General features: G+C 42.8%; 1 protein-coding gene across 1 annotated transcript; it reads right to left on the bottom strand.

The window, feature by feature from the left end:
- Positions 1 to 714: 714 nt before the first annotated feature.
- On the bottom strand, positions 715 to 15225 carry appbp2 (amyloid beta precursor protein (cytoplasmic tail) binding protein 2). Its single transcript, XM_076035860.1, has 13 exons — positions 14798 to 15225; positions 11400 to 11488; positions 10657 to 10808; positions 9369 to 9492; positions 8997 to 9165; positions 8776 to 8865; positions 8565 to 8632; positions 8357 to 8462; positions 8133 to 8257; positions 6997 to 7082; positions 6453 to 6643; positions 4843 to 5008; positions 715 to 3865 (listed from the first exon to the last, which is right to left on the bottom strand). The coding sequence occupies exons 1-13, from the start codon at positions 14933 to 14935 to the stop codon at positions 3603 to 3605; spliced, it is 1767 nt and encodes a 588-aa protein (XP_075891975.1). The 5' UTR covers positions 14936 to 15225; the 3' UTR covers positions 715 to 3602.
- Positions 15226 to 16344: the final 1119 nt, after the last annotated feature.

Below are 16344 nucleotides of genomic sequence, written 5' to 3'. Positions count from 1 at the left end.
ATCTGTCCATAGTGAAGAAAAGCAACAGTCTCTATGGGAAGAACTCACCTGAAGGCATTTCAGATGTTTGGTGTTTGTTTTCTTGGGTAGGTTATATAATTACCTCTTTGGGATCGGACAACACACATGAAACATGCATGAAGTGTTTGTGATCAGTGATACAAGTTTTAATGGTTGTTCTTTTTTTTTGTTTGTTTTTTTTAAGCTAATAGTGAAGCCGTAAACGGACAACAGTCAAATATCCCCGGGTCACATTTGGTGTCAATCGTCGGGACTCTTGAAGAGGAAACCGTACTCGAGGAGAAATCACAGCTTTGTTGAATATCTTCGTCCACATGTGAACCCCCAACCTAGCCAGCGTAGCTAAAACTCGGCCTTTCTGCAGATCATTACGATGGCCACACTTGTCGTCTACTTCCACCAGTTTGTTTGTTTCCCTGGTGCAGTGCGTTAAAAGATGAATCACCATCACTGCTTCTTCTCCGACCTCAAATTTTCAGAAAGGTTTTGCCAGACCAGTAGAACAAGATCCATTAAAAAAAAAAATATTGTATTATCTTTGAAACGCAGTCACCGTGGCTGACGGAGACAAATCAACACATTTATAACAGTATACAAGCGGGAAACCCGGGGATTGTTTTGTGTTTCTCATTCATACGCGGACCTCTAAAAGTACCATTTCCTTGTAAATGCAATATCACGTTCGCACAGAGCTTTAACTGTAACATTTATTTTTCCAACATTCTCCACCAGAGGGCGCTCGTTGAAGCTAAGAAAGCACCAACACTAACAGCGTGATACAGAGGCTCTGAAAGGGCTGGGCCTCCTCTGTAAGAGGAGGAGGCGCCAGCAAGTCGTTTTTCTTCACTCCACCAGGACACAGCATAAAACATTTGGGCTTCCCATCACAAAGGCAGCAGATTTCCAACTTAGATTGTTAAAAAAAAAAAAAAAAATACCCCCCCCAAAAGACAGTATCTATACCCATTTCTTTTCTCTCGTCCAGATTTTGTCTGTAGCCGCTATGCTAAAACTGAGCGGGTAAAGACTTTTTAAGCAAGGGTTCACAGCTGAACTCTTGTTTTCCAAGTGATACGTCTGTTGGAAAACAAAAGTCTAATCATTAAATATTTTTGCAAAGACAACGCTGAAGGCCCAATGTGTAACATTCACAAGGGTCAGTTGGCAGAAAATAGAATAGAAATACACGGGGTTTTTTTTTGGGCTGCACCAACCCACTGGAAACACTTGACGGGGTAATTCAGCCAAGATGTCTAATTACAATTTATCATTTGATGCTGAAGCTAAAGTCACATTACCATGTGCATAAGGCTATACAGGGTTTTTTTTTTAAAAAAAAAAAAAAAAGAAAAGAAAAGAAAAAAAGACGGGACTTATTTTTTTTTTAACTTGAAAACTTCCTTTTCATAAAAAAAATCCTTGCTTGCCAGTAGGACGCTATTACACACCGCACCTTATTTGAAAGGAGATTCTCATTCATCAAATGTTATTTAAACAGAGTGGGGTGTTTTTTGGGGTGATTATTTTTGGAGGATGCAAAGGTGAATCGTTTTCTGACGGATCTCGTCAGAACCATTTCAAGACTCAAGCTTCAGAACTGATGGGTTTTGAAACAAAAAAGGGAGGGCAGGGTCACAAGAGGCTTGGAAAACAATGGTCCAGTTAATGTTTGACCAGGGTCTTCATCGTTTACCTGACTGGATGGAGAGGAGAGGGAAGGCCAGGGAAGCAGGCTGGCAACACAAAACTACCCACACGCACACAATTCTCAACATTGGTCCCGATCAGAGAGCCTTAAAGAGTAAAAAAAAAAAAAAAAAAGATTTTTTTTTTTTTTTTAATTTTTTTTTTTTAGCACTTGAAAGTATGTGTCCATCCACAGACAGATAACCGCAGGGTGGTGTAAGGCCGGGGACACTCAGTGGAGTCCCGTCTGCGTGACACACACACACACACACACACACACACACACACACACACACACACACACACACACACACACACACACACACACACACACACACACACACCTTCATAATACAAGTGTTCTATTCTCTCTCCTGCAATGCACACGAATGCAGGTCAGGAAGTAGTGTTGAGTATTTTCTTTACAATTCCGGGTGATGAGCGCGACGATGAAACACAGGGCTACAGAAACATCACATAGTTGCTTAGAAATGATTGGCATTTGCCCATTATTCTACAACAGCGCTCAAGCAGACAAAAGACCAAGAGATATTAAAAAAAAGAAGAAAAAGATCCAAGTTGTGTAACAATTCACCCGCCTGCTTCAAGACATTCCACCGTTTGTGAATCCCACTCCAACCAGAGCTCTGCGTCGCATGTCAGTTCACCCCCCCCCCCATCTTTTTGTTTAAGGGTTCACTCGCTTTACTTTATTCCCAAATAATAAAAAAAAAGCCTTGAATTCAGACTTTAAAAGGCGCAAGTTGCAAATTCCAGCCTAGTGTCTTAAAAGAAAACCACACGCGCATGTTCCTGTTAGGCTGGCGCAGCAACACGGAAAACGGTTAAAACACTGATACCATCTGTGCAATGCAGAGAAGGTTCAAAAATGGCACCGCAGCAGTAACTTCTAACGTTGATGGGTCGTATTGTTTTTCAACGTTTTTACATTTTCAGAGTTTAGACAATTGGAAATGAATTAGCTGAACCGTTCAAAGTGCCCCTTAAAAGCCGTTAAGCGCACAATCTGTGGTTTTATTAATTATTATGTATTTCTTAAAAGTGTCAGAAACATCCAACTTTTCATCGTTTTATCCAAGTGATTAAATTCAAGAATGTAGGTTGTGTGTTATTGGCGCATGTACTGTGTGTGTGTGGTCTTGACGCTCTCTTCCTCAGAGAACATGGTTTTGGTCTGTGACAAGTGTGACGGCTTTCAGAGCGACACTTCTAAAAGAATTCTTTTTAATAAAAAAGAAAAAACGACAAAAAAAATGTCCTCCATTCTTATTTCTAACTGGAAAAAACAAAAAAAGGCCTACTGAGACGAGAGAGGTGATCCTTTCTCCTCCTCCTCAAAGGATGGTTCCGCTGTTTCTTTTAAACCCCTTTGTCTCTTAAAAGAAAAAGCAAAGTCTGCTTTGTGGGACGAAGCTGCATCCAAGTCCGGAGTTGCACGTTTGCTGGTTCATGTGGGTGATGATGAGGTTTGATACTGGTGTCTTTCTACATTTTCTTTGTAAATTCCACAACTATATATATATATATATATATATATGTGTATATATATATATATATATATGCATTTGTATATATATATATTTATGTGTGTGTGTGTGTGTGTGTGTGTGTGTACTGGCAGATGCAGCGACCATAGAGCCAACCGACTTCCTGGTGATGCCTGAATAAATGTGTACAACTAATAGACTGTGTGCGACAAAAGGGTCACATTTGTGTTTGTGTGTGTGTGTGTGTGTGTGTGTGTGTGTGTGTGTGTGTGTGCGTGTGTGTGTGCATGTCCTGACGGGGTTCGAGCCAATCCGACGTTTCAGTTTTTGCTCTTCCGTCGAGAAAAAAAACCCCCCAACAACAACAACAACAACGACAACAAAAAGTCAGCCGAGACAGGGGCGGGTGGGGCCGAGGCTCTGGGCCAATAGGAAAGCTTTCACCACCTCCTGCGTCTGCTGCGGGGTGGTGTTAACGTCCTCCAGGGCGTCCGCCACGGCAAACTGTCGGTCCCTCAGCCGGTTCCAGTTGGACAGTACGTTGTGATACTCAAACACCTTCTCGTAGTTCCCCACCGAGTTGTAGAGCTTGATCAGACCCCGGTAGTCGTATTCCAGGCCGCTGTAGCCCTCACCGAACAGCTTCTTACCTGCGGGGTGAGAGGCGCGGCGTCATCGCGTCTGTCGTCATTCAGTCGCCAAAAGGACAAATTCTTGAAGGTTAAGTGTGTAAAATTTGGAGATTGTTTTTTTTAAAAAAAAAAAAAAAAGAAACCGCAACGTCACGTGGTTACATTTTATCTAGCGTCTTTCACTCTTCTCTCCCTCTCCTGAGCTTGCCAGCGAACTACGGTGGCCTGCGCACCCAAACTTGGATCTCTCGTCTGCCTTCTTCTTCGTTGGTTTATTTGAGAGGGTTCACCCTAAAACTACTGTATGAAACTCGTCGTCAACGGGCTGGATTGCCCACACCGGGCTTCCTTTGAAAGGCAACCGGTGTGATGTTTAGGGGCTAATTAGTGTCTCAGCATAAATGTAGTTGTAAAAGTAAGCGTAGATGTCATTTCTACAGAAACAGAGTACAGTGCAGCTTGTTACATTGATAGCCAAAGCAAGGTTTTTACGCTGCTATTGAGAAACTAGTTCAACATGTTCAAAATGTGATTGCTTCAACGCAAGGGTATTTCTAACATTATTTTATCGACACAGACATTTACATTGATAGTCTGGCATTATGGTTTATTTTCCTCGTGAACTGTGCAGTGGGTGAGATGGTGTTTATTAGCAGGCTAGTAGAAACCATTGGCTTGCGCTAGCCTAGTACCAGCCCACTCTGCTCAACTAAGAAGATTGGATGAAACGTGTTGAAACCGATTCCACTGATAAAAGGACACTATGGCTAAATTAAAAAATGAGGTCCTATGTCCAGAATTCTGAACCGCCCCTTTAACAAAAGGTTTATGCTGCTGATCGCACTATAAAATTGAATAAAGAAGAGACATAAATGACTGCAAGTCTGAAAGACAAGTGAAAATAAAAGTAAAGTAAAAATAATATTTAAAAAAAAATCAAAAAAGTAATATTAAAACCGAGGAGCTTGTAGCAGCAAAGCACTGAGTTTGCTTACCGATGGCGATGGAGCGCAGGTAGAGCCTCTCCGCATCTTCATACTGGTTCATGTCGTAGTTGTAGAGGGAAGCCAGGTGCCCCACGGACAAAGCCACCTCGTAGTCCTCGTGGCCCAGAAGCTGCTCCTTGATCTGGATGGCTTTGATGTGCATCTCCTCCGCTTCCTGGTTCCACAGACAGACACGTGCGAAAAACACACAAAACAAAGACGTTAAAAAGATGTGGATGGAGCGATCAACTACACACAGCTAAATGTTACACAGGATACCATTTCTCATGTGACTGGGTGAGGCTGGGTACTGAACTCTGATATGTACGTAGCACTGAGTGAAATGCTCGAATCCTATTCAATATCGAAACATTCATCATCTTCCGGTGCCAAACTCTGATATCCGCGAGAGAAAATAGCGTCAGCAAACCAATCATAATTTGACACACGCATGTTAAGATCTAAAGCCACCGGTGATTGGCTTTCACATTCGAGGTGTGAACTAAAGACACTTGCAAACTTCTGTTTACGTCAGAGTGAAAATTAGCGCCATGCCAAAGATTCTTCAGTGTGGCCTCACTGCATTAAGGTGCAAAGGACGGGAGTGCAACACTTTTGAATCACCAGTAAAATAGAAAACTTTATGTGACAGAAACCTATTTTTGCTGTCGCTTAAATTGGTTTGTTAAATATCTGCTATTAAAAAAAAGTATCATTCTGGAACCGCTGCTGAAACCAAGGTATCGAGACTGACATCACATTACAATATTTTGAATAATGCTAAGCCCGACATTTGAATAACTGCTGAGTGGACATGAGTATCTTCACACAGCAGGTGAATATCAGGCTGCGAAATAGCCTTATATTACTTTTATTGTTCAGAGGCTCCCTCATATATGTACCAAAAAAAGAGGGTTAAACAAAATAATCACAGTCTATAGAAGATTCCTTGGCATTTTCTTGCTGGGACTGCAACTGATGAGCCTGTGATCCCCTGCCACGTACAGCTCACTGGGTATTATTAATGCAGCAATAGTGCCGTCAACACAGCCTACTGTCTATCATATACAAATCACATGCCTAATAAAGTGGAAACATTTAAAAGATAAGAGTATAATAACTGGAGATTTTGAAAAGAAACAGCAACATTAAATGGCTACATTTCAGACTGCGTTGCCTTTCGCTCTCTCTCTCCCGAGCCTGCCGGTGAACTACGCTGGATTGTGCACCCAAACCTAGATACCTCATCCACCTTCTTCTTCGTTGCTGTATTTGAAGACAAGAGCAGCCACCCTACTTGCGAAACGCGCTGCCAGGCGTGCTGGATTGTCCACACCAGGCTTCCTTAGATATACGGTGGCGCTAAATGGCAGCTAGCTGGGAGCAAGACCTTTGATCTGTGTCTATCCATGACAAAAGTTGTAAGAGTGGGAAAACCAAATCACTTGCATTATTGTACTGTGAGTATCGACTTTCACTCATGTATTTATGGGCAGTATATGAAGTTTTTACCAATATAAAACCATAAATAAAACCTTTAACCACAATCCCAGAATATTTCCCCAGATTTGGTTGCAGCACGACAAGCACACGCAGACAAACTCCTCTCTTCTCCCTACCTTGAACTTCCTCATTGACTGGTAGAGGCGCCCCAGGTTGCCGTAGTGTTTCGCTGTCTGGACGTTGAACTCGCCGAAAGCCTTCTTTGCCAGCTGCAGGGAGGAGAGGTGGAGGTCGTGTGCCTCCTGCAGGAGGCGCTCCTCCGTCTCCTTGTTGTGGCAGTCGATGGCGATTTCCTCCAGTATCAGAGCTGGACAGGGAAAGGAAAGCAGGCGCGGGTCAACAGGACGGTACAGTAGACACCTAGCACATTGAAATCTCGCAGCAAAGGACACATTTGCTTTATTTAGCGTCGATGGACGGCAAAGGGAAGGAAAAGGGTGATAAAATACAGAATGTTTTGCTTTGACTGAACTCATGACATTGTCAAGAAGCCGCAGCTATAAAGAGACCGGAGGAAAAAGGAAGTGTACAAAGTGCTTGCAGTAGAAGCCCCGAGCCTTCAGGGAAATCTTCTCGCATCATAATGCCATGGTTGTATAAAGCATCCACATAAATAAACACAGTGTCCGCAGTGGGCAAGAGCCTGAAAAACAACTTTACCTTTGACTCTCTTGGAGGAAGCCAGCAGGAGGTGGTCCTCAGGCAGAATGTGAGTAATGATGTCTATGGCACGTTCTGCGTGAAAACTGAGCAGAGACCAGAAAGAGTTCATTCTCTAAAGCGCGCGTGGTGAAAATGCAAACAGACAATTTATTGAACAAAAATGAATTTTGAAGAATGAATTGTTTTGTTTGTCTTGCCACAGCACGACTTCCCATGAGCTTAAAACACTCGGAAATATTTAAAAAAAAATCTTACATTTTATTTTGCTATGGATAAAAAGAAAGTTTAGCTGTGCAAACACATTGCATGGTGTATAAACAATATACAATAGGAAAAAAACAGTTTTGGGACACCCTTAAAATTTTACTCAATCCATATTGTTGTCATCACAGATTTCGCAGGCAATTGTTTTTTTTAAGTGTTTCTCTGATTGTGTTGCAGGGGATTTCATCTTGCTGAGACATCCAGGTGTGAGCTGGACGGAACAGTGCACGTGCAGCATGTGGGCCAATGCTGGTCAAAGGAACTAAACTAAACTGCACAAGGAGAGTTCAAGGTCTAGTGTGTAAAACCTTTCAGACAGTTTCATATTCAGGTGGGCCTCATTAAAAACATGGCGGTGCAAGATGGCAGCTAACTAGGAGCGAGGCCCTTGTTGTTCTACGTATATTCTTATACATATGAGAACCGTTGGAAAGGCAGGAAAACCAAATTACTTTGATTGTACTGCGAGTATACGCTTTTATTAATGTATTTATGGACAGTATGTTAAGCTTTTACCAATATTAAAAACCATAAATCAAGCTCAATTTTACACACTGGACCTTTAAGTCATTTGTTTTGTTGGCTTCAGAGGTCAGAGGTCAGTTTTTATTCTCCTGCCTCCTTGTAGTCGTCCTCGTCTCCATTCCTTTACACATCGGACCTTTAAGACTGATCCGTAATGCAACACAGTACATCACAAATGCACGGACTGTCCAAAAATGTATTAACACCACTGTATATACTGCGTCAACATTAGCCTTTTTTTTCCCAGCCAAAACCCCACATTGAACACAACACGACAATCTGAGTCGTGGTTGCAAATGAGCCGACTGGCCTGAGAGTGATGTGTGGGGCTCGTCAAAACTCACAGAGCGTTGTCGAATTTCCCAGAGCTGTACTGATGCACATACGAGGAGTAGGCCAGGTCTTCGTGGGCCGTGGCCACGTGGATGTTCTTGCCCCCGAACACAGACTGTCGAATGTCGAGCGCCGTCTGAAGAGAAGAAAAAAGCAGGAAAAAAAAAGTTTTTTTGTTTTTTTTTTTATCGAGCGCATTGCATGGGATTTTTGTTGCCATTCACTTCCACCTTACCTGGTATATAGCGACTGATTGGCATATGTTGTCTACATTTAATAGGTAGAATCCATAATCTAGCAGGGTGTCCGAGTACTTGGGATGCTTGTGCCCGAAATGTTCCCTGCAAGGTGAAAAAAAAACAAAAATACAGGGCGCGTCACGACGCGGATGTCGAGAGGAATAAAAAAATGATGGCGAGTCCTGGTGGGAAGCAGCGGGTTACCTTGCTAGAAACACTGCATGTTTGATCAGCTGCTCCGCTTTCCGGAACTCCCTCTTTACGACGCAGGCCTGTGGCAAAGGGAGAGACTCGTCAGACTCGGCACGACCGCGTCTGCTCAACTCATTATCTCGCAAGATGTGAGATGAACGTAACTGGATGAATTATGCATTTTACGCCATAAATAATAGAGAAAACAAAAAAACAAACAAACCTTGGAGGCTTGCCGGAGAACATCAACTACTACTTTAACAGGCAGTCCTGGAGTAATTTCCTTCATAGCTTCTATACACCACCTGTACGCCTGAAGAACGAGAAGAAAACGTGAAATAAAAACACTTATGAAAAGGAGTATGAGAAAGAAAAGAAACAGCTATTTTTTTTAATAAACACAGGGAGGATTAAAAATGTTTTCTGGTCACATTTCTGTCGTACTTCATCATAGTGGCTTTTGGCGAAGAGCAAGGCACAGAGCTCGCCGTACAACGCTGCCTTGTTAGCTTCATGGCCGTGTTTGGCTAGCTTGTCCATGTACGACTGGGCGAGTTTGAAGGTCTCCTCCCCCAGGTGGTACTTGCAGTTGCCGTTTCGGACGTGAAGCAGCCTGCGGAAGACAAGGTGCGACGAGGTGCGACAAGGTGAGTCGTCAGCAGAGCCTCCCCCCCCCACCTCACCCCCGACGTGACAAGCGCAGCTAAAAGCTGAAATTGATCTCGCCGTGTCACAAACGTCTGCTGGATGTGGTGCTGCCACAGAGAAGCTCAGCAGAAGAAGTGAGACGCAGGAGGGCGGGAGTCACACACTGACCTGACGCAGCATTCCACTGCTCTGAAGCAGTGGAGGACCTCACTGTGGAGCGTGCACAGCTGTAGGCACGATAGAAACACTTTCTCCGCATCTCCGTACCAGCCAGCGTCGGACAAGAAACCACCTGGATTTTAAAAAAAAAGAAGAAGAAGAAGAAAAAAGATAGAGTCAGATTAATAAAAAGAGAAATGGCAGTAAGCTAAAGGCGGAGTTACACTGTAGCTTGCCCACTAAGAAATGACAAAATTGAAAAAGGTTCATTCTTTTATCCAACGTCAATATTAATACAACGCTAGCTAGTGTGCTATTTATCAGTAGAGGTTGTTTCAACACGTTTCATGTAGTCCTCGAGTCTAGTTGAGAAGAGTTCACTGGTGAACTAGCTAGGCTAGTGCAACTCAATGGTTTCTGCTAGCCTCTAAATGTTTATAAAATGTTAGAAACAAAACTGCCATCTGCATCTCATTGCATTTTGAAGGAATAGCAGAAACCATTGACTTGTGCTACCAGTGTTCAACGATAAGGCCTGGATGGCACGGGTTCAAACTGTCTCCACTGATAAACAGCACTCATGCTAACTCGGAAAATAGGTCTTATGCCCAAAATTCTGAACCACTCCTTTTTTCTTATTCAAGTCTTTACGAGAATGTGAAAACCCTTAAATGTCTGTCAGTGTGAAATCATTGGTTGACCAAAGTAACCTCACCGGTTGGTTAGATTTGATTTCACAGGTTACAGTGAAAAACACTGTATTGGGAGGTAAAGCTCATCAGCATAAATTCAGAAAGCGAAAGCATGTCTAGATTCTATTTGAAAAGATGAACGCTCGTGTCAGTTAAAACCATGATGGGATTAGCGGCTCGACCCACTGTGTACAAGTTATAATCTTGTTGAAACTGTTCTGATAGTTTTGAGACAACAACAACAACCACCACCACCACCGTGTTGACACAGTCTTAACTACCCAGAGGTTTGCTCAGTGTAAAATCTAGCCTGTCCTAATGAATAAAGGCTCACTGTTACGGCTTTCAACTTAACCCCTTTCTCAAACCAGGAAGTCAAACTCAAACTGTAAAACAACTGCAAAACACATGCATTTCAAAAATCAAATTAGAAATCATATGGCAGCCTAAAAGGTTCTTCAGTGGCCAACCTGCACCTGTGGGTTTAATGGTCTTGTTTCAATCTGCCAGATCCTGCGGTGGTTCGCCTGTTGTCCCCCCCCCCATGCTACATTCAACTGTCTGAGGGTTTGTATGAATCCTCTAATCCTTCCCCCGCCACTCACCGAGCACAAAGCCAAACTGGATGGCCTTCTCTTTGACGTGGGCGTCGGACTCGGCGATGTACGAGCAGCGCCGGCTGAAGGAGTTTGCCAGAACTGAGGCCACTTTGACGCCGTGATCCATGAGGGCCTGGAAGCAGTGGTGCAAGAGGTGCCTGCAGGGAGGAAGAGGAAGACGCGCCACCACGTATTAACACGATGGGACGGTGAACGGAAAAACGCTATCGCTGAGATCCAGCTAACGTGGCTGTTGCTGCTTTGGCATTTTAGATAATGCTATCACAGCCAGCTGAGAAAAGAATAACAGAAAGCAGTGATAACTACCAAAAAACAAAACTGACGTTTCCTTTAATCTAAAAATGATTATACAACTACAACGAAGTAAATTTCAGCAGAGACAAAATGACAAATTGCGACTCAAATTGTCCAGATTTATTTTTTAAAAAAGAGATAATTCTTTGAAACATCATTATGTCACGAGGAACAGGCATTCTTGGTCATCTGAATTAATAAAATACCAAAAACAAAATCTATATGTATATATTGCAGTGAAAAGTACAAACACTTCTCCTCACCATGGAGTATTGTCTGTACCACTATTACACAGGAAACCTGCTTTGCAGTGGCTGACTCCAAATGATAAAAAAAAAATGTGGTGTACGCAGAATATGAAATGTATTTTAATTGGCAAACAGAGTCACTGCCGACTATTGGAGTTGTCTCGTCCTCTTTGTTGGTCTTCTTACCTTTTGTCCGACGCCCGCAGCACTTTAGCAAACACCTCCAGCTCGCAGAACTCTCCCCCAAGCTGGCAGAGGCGACCCTGCTGGTAAAGCTGAGAGAGGGGAGCGTGGAAAGTTACCGACCATGACAAAGATTTCAACGCATCCGTTCAGAGATGCACTGTTGAGTAAACAAGGTGGGAAAACAAACAGACTCAGCAGAGGGTAAAGTGTAGCTGTTTTTTTGGGGGGTTTTTTTCTCCAGTTTTCCAACGGTCCTAAAAACAGGCAGAATGTTGTCGAGGAGATGAACGCCAGAAGTGGGCGGAAGAGTGCCGACGTCGAGCTCGTTATCAGAACGCACTGAGCTGTGAGTTTTGACGTTATTACGTAAAAACCTCATTAAACGTGAAAACGCCATGAGACGAACCTTTGGCTCGAGCCTCGGCCAAAAACTGAAGTCACGACGGAAAACGAGCCGCGAGCTCGTCCAGACAGTTGAGTTCTTGTGACGGGGCGGGCGAAACAGATTTTTTTCAAAGCGCTGAAACTACTGATTCGACGCGCAAGGGGCGCACGTTTCCCTGGCTGTGTTGACATCAACAGCAACGTTGTGATCTTAAAGGTCTAGTGTGTGAAATTTGGCTTGAGTTCTGGTTTTTCTGTTGGTAAAAGCTTAACATGCTGCCTGTAAATACATTAAGAAAAGCGTATATTCGCAGTACAGTAAAATGTTATTTGGTTTTCCGACCCTTAAAACGGTTCTCATATACATAAGAATATACATAGACGTATCCAAACAAGACCAAACTTAAATAACACACAGCCTGACTACTGTGTGTTCAATACTTTATGTTGAATAAGTGTGAATGCAGGCACTGAGAAACTCAGGAGTGGATCGATTGCTGCTCTCTAGCGTGCGAAAATGATTATGCACGTTAATATTAAATAACTTTCGTAATCACAACGTTGCCTTACTAAAACGCAGTGCAGCGACAGGCCTGAAGGCCACAGCAACACACGCAACACACGCGTATCACAGAATAGGTGTCTCCTGGAAGTACTTGTGCCGTACTTATGTCTTCCTACATACTGCAGCAGCAATAGAAATAGCAAATGCGTCCCAAGGTAGACGGAGTGACACCCGGGTGACGTTAGGTTGTGTTTGCCGTTTGACTGGAATAATCATTAAAAAAAAAATAAAAAAAAAAAATAAAAAAAAAGTGTATCTACTTAACATTCAAAGAACCGTAATCTCAGGCCAGTGTGGTGCCTGGAAACGGGGGCGGCTCTACTTCCTGTTTGCTGCGTCAATCTGAGGCTGCTGAACGTGCACTTCTGTTGTCCAGCTGATTGGCGCCTAATTCTCAGAGATTACCGAGACGCGGGGGCTCGACTGAGAACTCTCACAGACGCACGTCTAGATAGTAGCGCAGACCAGCTTTGTCCTTTGAACACAACCTACTGTCATTTTCCCCAACATTGGGTTGACCCGTATGTCGAGTTCAGGCAATGCATTGAGTGAGAGACAACAGTGTTACTTTACACTGCACACAACCTCAGGGATTCCTGCTGGTTTCTGGAGAGCCGCTCAACCGGCAGGAACACTGTGATAGGCGTCGGTGGCTTTGAAACGTTCCCATCACCCATTGGTGGTCAGACCGTGACTAACCTTTTTTTCAAGGTAACTAGACGATTAAAGTAAAAACGATGCTATTCAGAGGAAACACATCAACTAACAAGCTACACGATCACACACAATATATTAAATTATTCCGACTCTTTCACCAGTGTTTCTTAAACTGGCTGAATTAGGTTGGACGGTCTCTAGATTTGGTCATCAAGGGACGAGCACAAACAGAATTTCAAAAGACAAATACCACACAAAACAGCCTGAGTGAAAGCAGTTCAACGCCATTATCAGAAGTCCCAACAATACATTTATTTATGTTTACTTTTTTTCCAGGGAAATGTAGGACGTAGATTCGGAACTCGGCCTTCAGGCCGTCAAGGACCAAAACTCTGGGGCAAAATGAGAGGAAAATATATCAATTTCTAGCAGGAGGCCAAAATGGAAGGAACCACCTGAGGCACATGTTCTGAAAACAACCACTACTGAGGCACATCCAATGAATGTCTGCAGGGCCGTTTCGATTTAGAGACGGCACAGCTGCAGAATCAATATTGACTTGAAATATTAAATATCTCACTGCATGTTGTGATGCCCTAAAAAGGGAGACAGTGATGTTTTTCTTCCTTTCATTTAATGCTTTAAAAAAAATAAATAAAAAATACGATCCCATCGTAAATATGATCTGGAGTCCTTCCATTTTCTGGCCAGTTGAGTTTGTTTATTCTCAACAGCTGTTCGATACCAAATGTTTTTCAGGGAAAGAACAATTCTTGAGATGGAAACGCATCCATTTCTTTTTATGGAGAGCGTGTAGGTATCTGGACCGGGTTTTCGCGGAGGTCAATGTGGATGGAATGGCTCAAAAAAAGTTCCATCACAGTGTTTATCTTCAGGACACCACGTCCAGCTAATCTCCTCTTCCGGAGTGATGTTGTTCTATGGCAGTGTGATACACTTCTTGTTTAGGTGTTCTTTTTTTTCTGTGTGTGTGTGCGTGCTGCTGTCTAAGTAAATGATCACGACAATCACAGCATTTTGCTTATAGAACAGAACAGTGTCAACACAGCTTGACAGAAGGTACTGCAATATTAAGTACCGTAGACTTATGGGATGAGAATAGTGCATGAATGTAAAGACTTAAGTGTACTGTGCATTACGCTCAGGGTTGAATGGAGCCTTTATTTACTTGATAGATGTGTGCGTCTCATGAGAACTTTGGATTACAAGTAACTCCTGTGACAGAAAGCAGACTAAAGATTTGTCATGGTACTTAAAGTACAATTCTGCTATATCCGCCTAAAAAGCAAACACACAAAATATGTCAGTGCAAAAATAAAGGAGAAAGAGGTCTGTAAAGTGACTCTGAATATTGTAAACAGTCACGATAATGCGTTATAAACTATGTAATCTGTAGTATGCATAATCTACAGTATAGATGTCTCAGTACTGTTCACGATCAGTCGACGCTACACGGACATTTAAATGGAAAAGGTCCGAGCTTGTGGCTACAATGCCGCTGGTGGTCAATGGTCCATTTAAACGATCATCGCTAATTAACGCTAAATTGAATTGTAATGACTACAATCCTCTTGTCCGATTTGGTGAACATGGCGGTCAAATCTCAAGAAACGTCGGCCAACTCGAGTCGACGGGCGTTTATACGGTTAAAAAGAACTGGCGTCCCAATTTAGCTAAAGGCTAGCGCCGATGCTAGCGTCTGATTACATGAACCCACACGGTCTAGTAGCCACTAGTCGGCTAAGCAGCCCCGTCTGCTGCTAGCTCTTACCTTATAATAGACATCGAACTGTATGTTTTCCGGGAGCGAGCGTATGTCCCTTCTTGACCGACTGTAGTTGTCCACCACGGCCGAGATAGCTGTGTTGTAGAGTGTTTCTGGGATCCATTCTAGCTCCACAGCAGCCATGTTGTTATCAAAAAAAAAAAAAAAAAAAAAAAAGAGAGAGAGAGAGAGCCAGTAGTTCCTACCCTTCTCTACTCTCCCTACATTCGCTACCTAAACGCACTAAAAGCACTTCCTCGTCGAGGCCACATGTAACATTCACTTCGGAATGAGGCTAAAAACGATTAAAATAGCGCTACGGTCCTAATCGCCGCGTCCCCCCTTCCATTTCTTCCCTTCATCCCAATTATTCGTCGACCCTACACAGCAGTTCCGTAGTACCCCCGTCCTCGGCCCGACGCAAATACTTATGACGCAGTGACGTCATCGTGCCGTCGCTGCACAACACCAGTAGAAGCTGGCTCAAAATCTCAACCTTCGTTATCCCAGACCAAAAACAACCCCCCCCCCCTAAAAAAAAAAAAAAAAAAAAGGATTATAGACAGTCGCGAGTCAAACAATTTAAGGTCGACCGTTTTTAGACAGGCGTCGCATTGTCAGATGGACTGTGGAAAGTGACGTATTTTATTTTGCATTTAGAAAAATATTCCCTTGTCCAAATTATAAGTAGGTCAAAGGGGAGCGACAAAGAATTCTTTGTGTCAACTAAAATGGACAAAAAAAAAAGAGGAGGCACTGACAGCTTGTGAAAATGGCAACTCACGTCAATGATCTGTCTGAACTGTATACATGATATTCAAGGGACAATTAATATTGATATGATATGACATGTGAATCTGTGCATCTTCCTTTACGATGCTGTTTATGATTTTTCACGCGGATCCTGTGACCAAAAAAATATTGTTTGCTTCCGATCAATGCACTGACATATCGAACAAACGCGGCATTCGGTCAAACACATTAGTCTTGTTTATATTTTGGTTCAGACAATCTTATCTTTAAATCCCGTTTTTCAGTGTGTCCAGTGTAAAAGCTGTTATACAGTAAGTGGAGCTACAATTGTTAGCAATTGATCCTTTTATAACGGCTTGATGTAGTCATATAATATTTTTTTATTCTAATAAATATAGGCAATGATTACATCATTTGTATGCACTCAAAGGCAGGGCCGGCCCAAGCCTCCCTGGGGCCCTAAGCAAAATTTGATATTTCAGTCAATATTGATTGTTGATCATTCACACACCTACAATGAGTTCAATGCTGTATCTCCAAAGGTAAAATAATCAGAAACATAAGTTATACCAATGCAAACTTAATACGAATAATTTCATCATGCATCATGGATCACGTCCAGGGTGCCACATATGGTTTTCAATCTCAAAGGGTAGCACATCCAGCTACAAGAGTGTCCTGGGGTTGATTTACACAACATTCCAAGTGATAAAGCACAAAGTGAGGTATATCATCTGGTCTTACTGAAAGTAACAAAAATAAACAGGTAGACAATGTTCTTACTGTAAATGTGTCATCGG

The sequence above is a fragment of the Nelusetta ayraudi genome, unplaced genomic scaffold (genome assembly GCF_046127955.1).
Source record: "Nelusetta ayraudi isolate G7.1 ecotype Tasmania unplaced genomic scaffold, CSIRO-AGI_Nayr_v1 ptg000048l, whole genome shotgun sequence".
NCBI lineage: Eukaryota > Metazoa > Chordata > Actinopteri > Tetraodontiformes > Monacanthidae > Nelusetta > Nelusetta ayraudi.
Note: the sequence above shows the minus strand (reverse complement) of the source record. Positions and strands in the feature narration are given on the sequence as shown.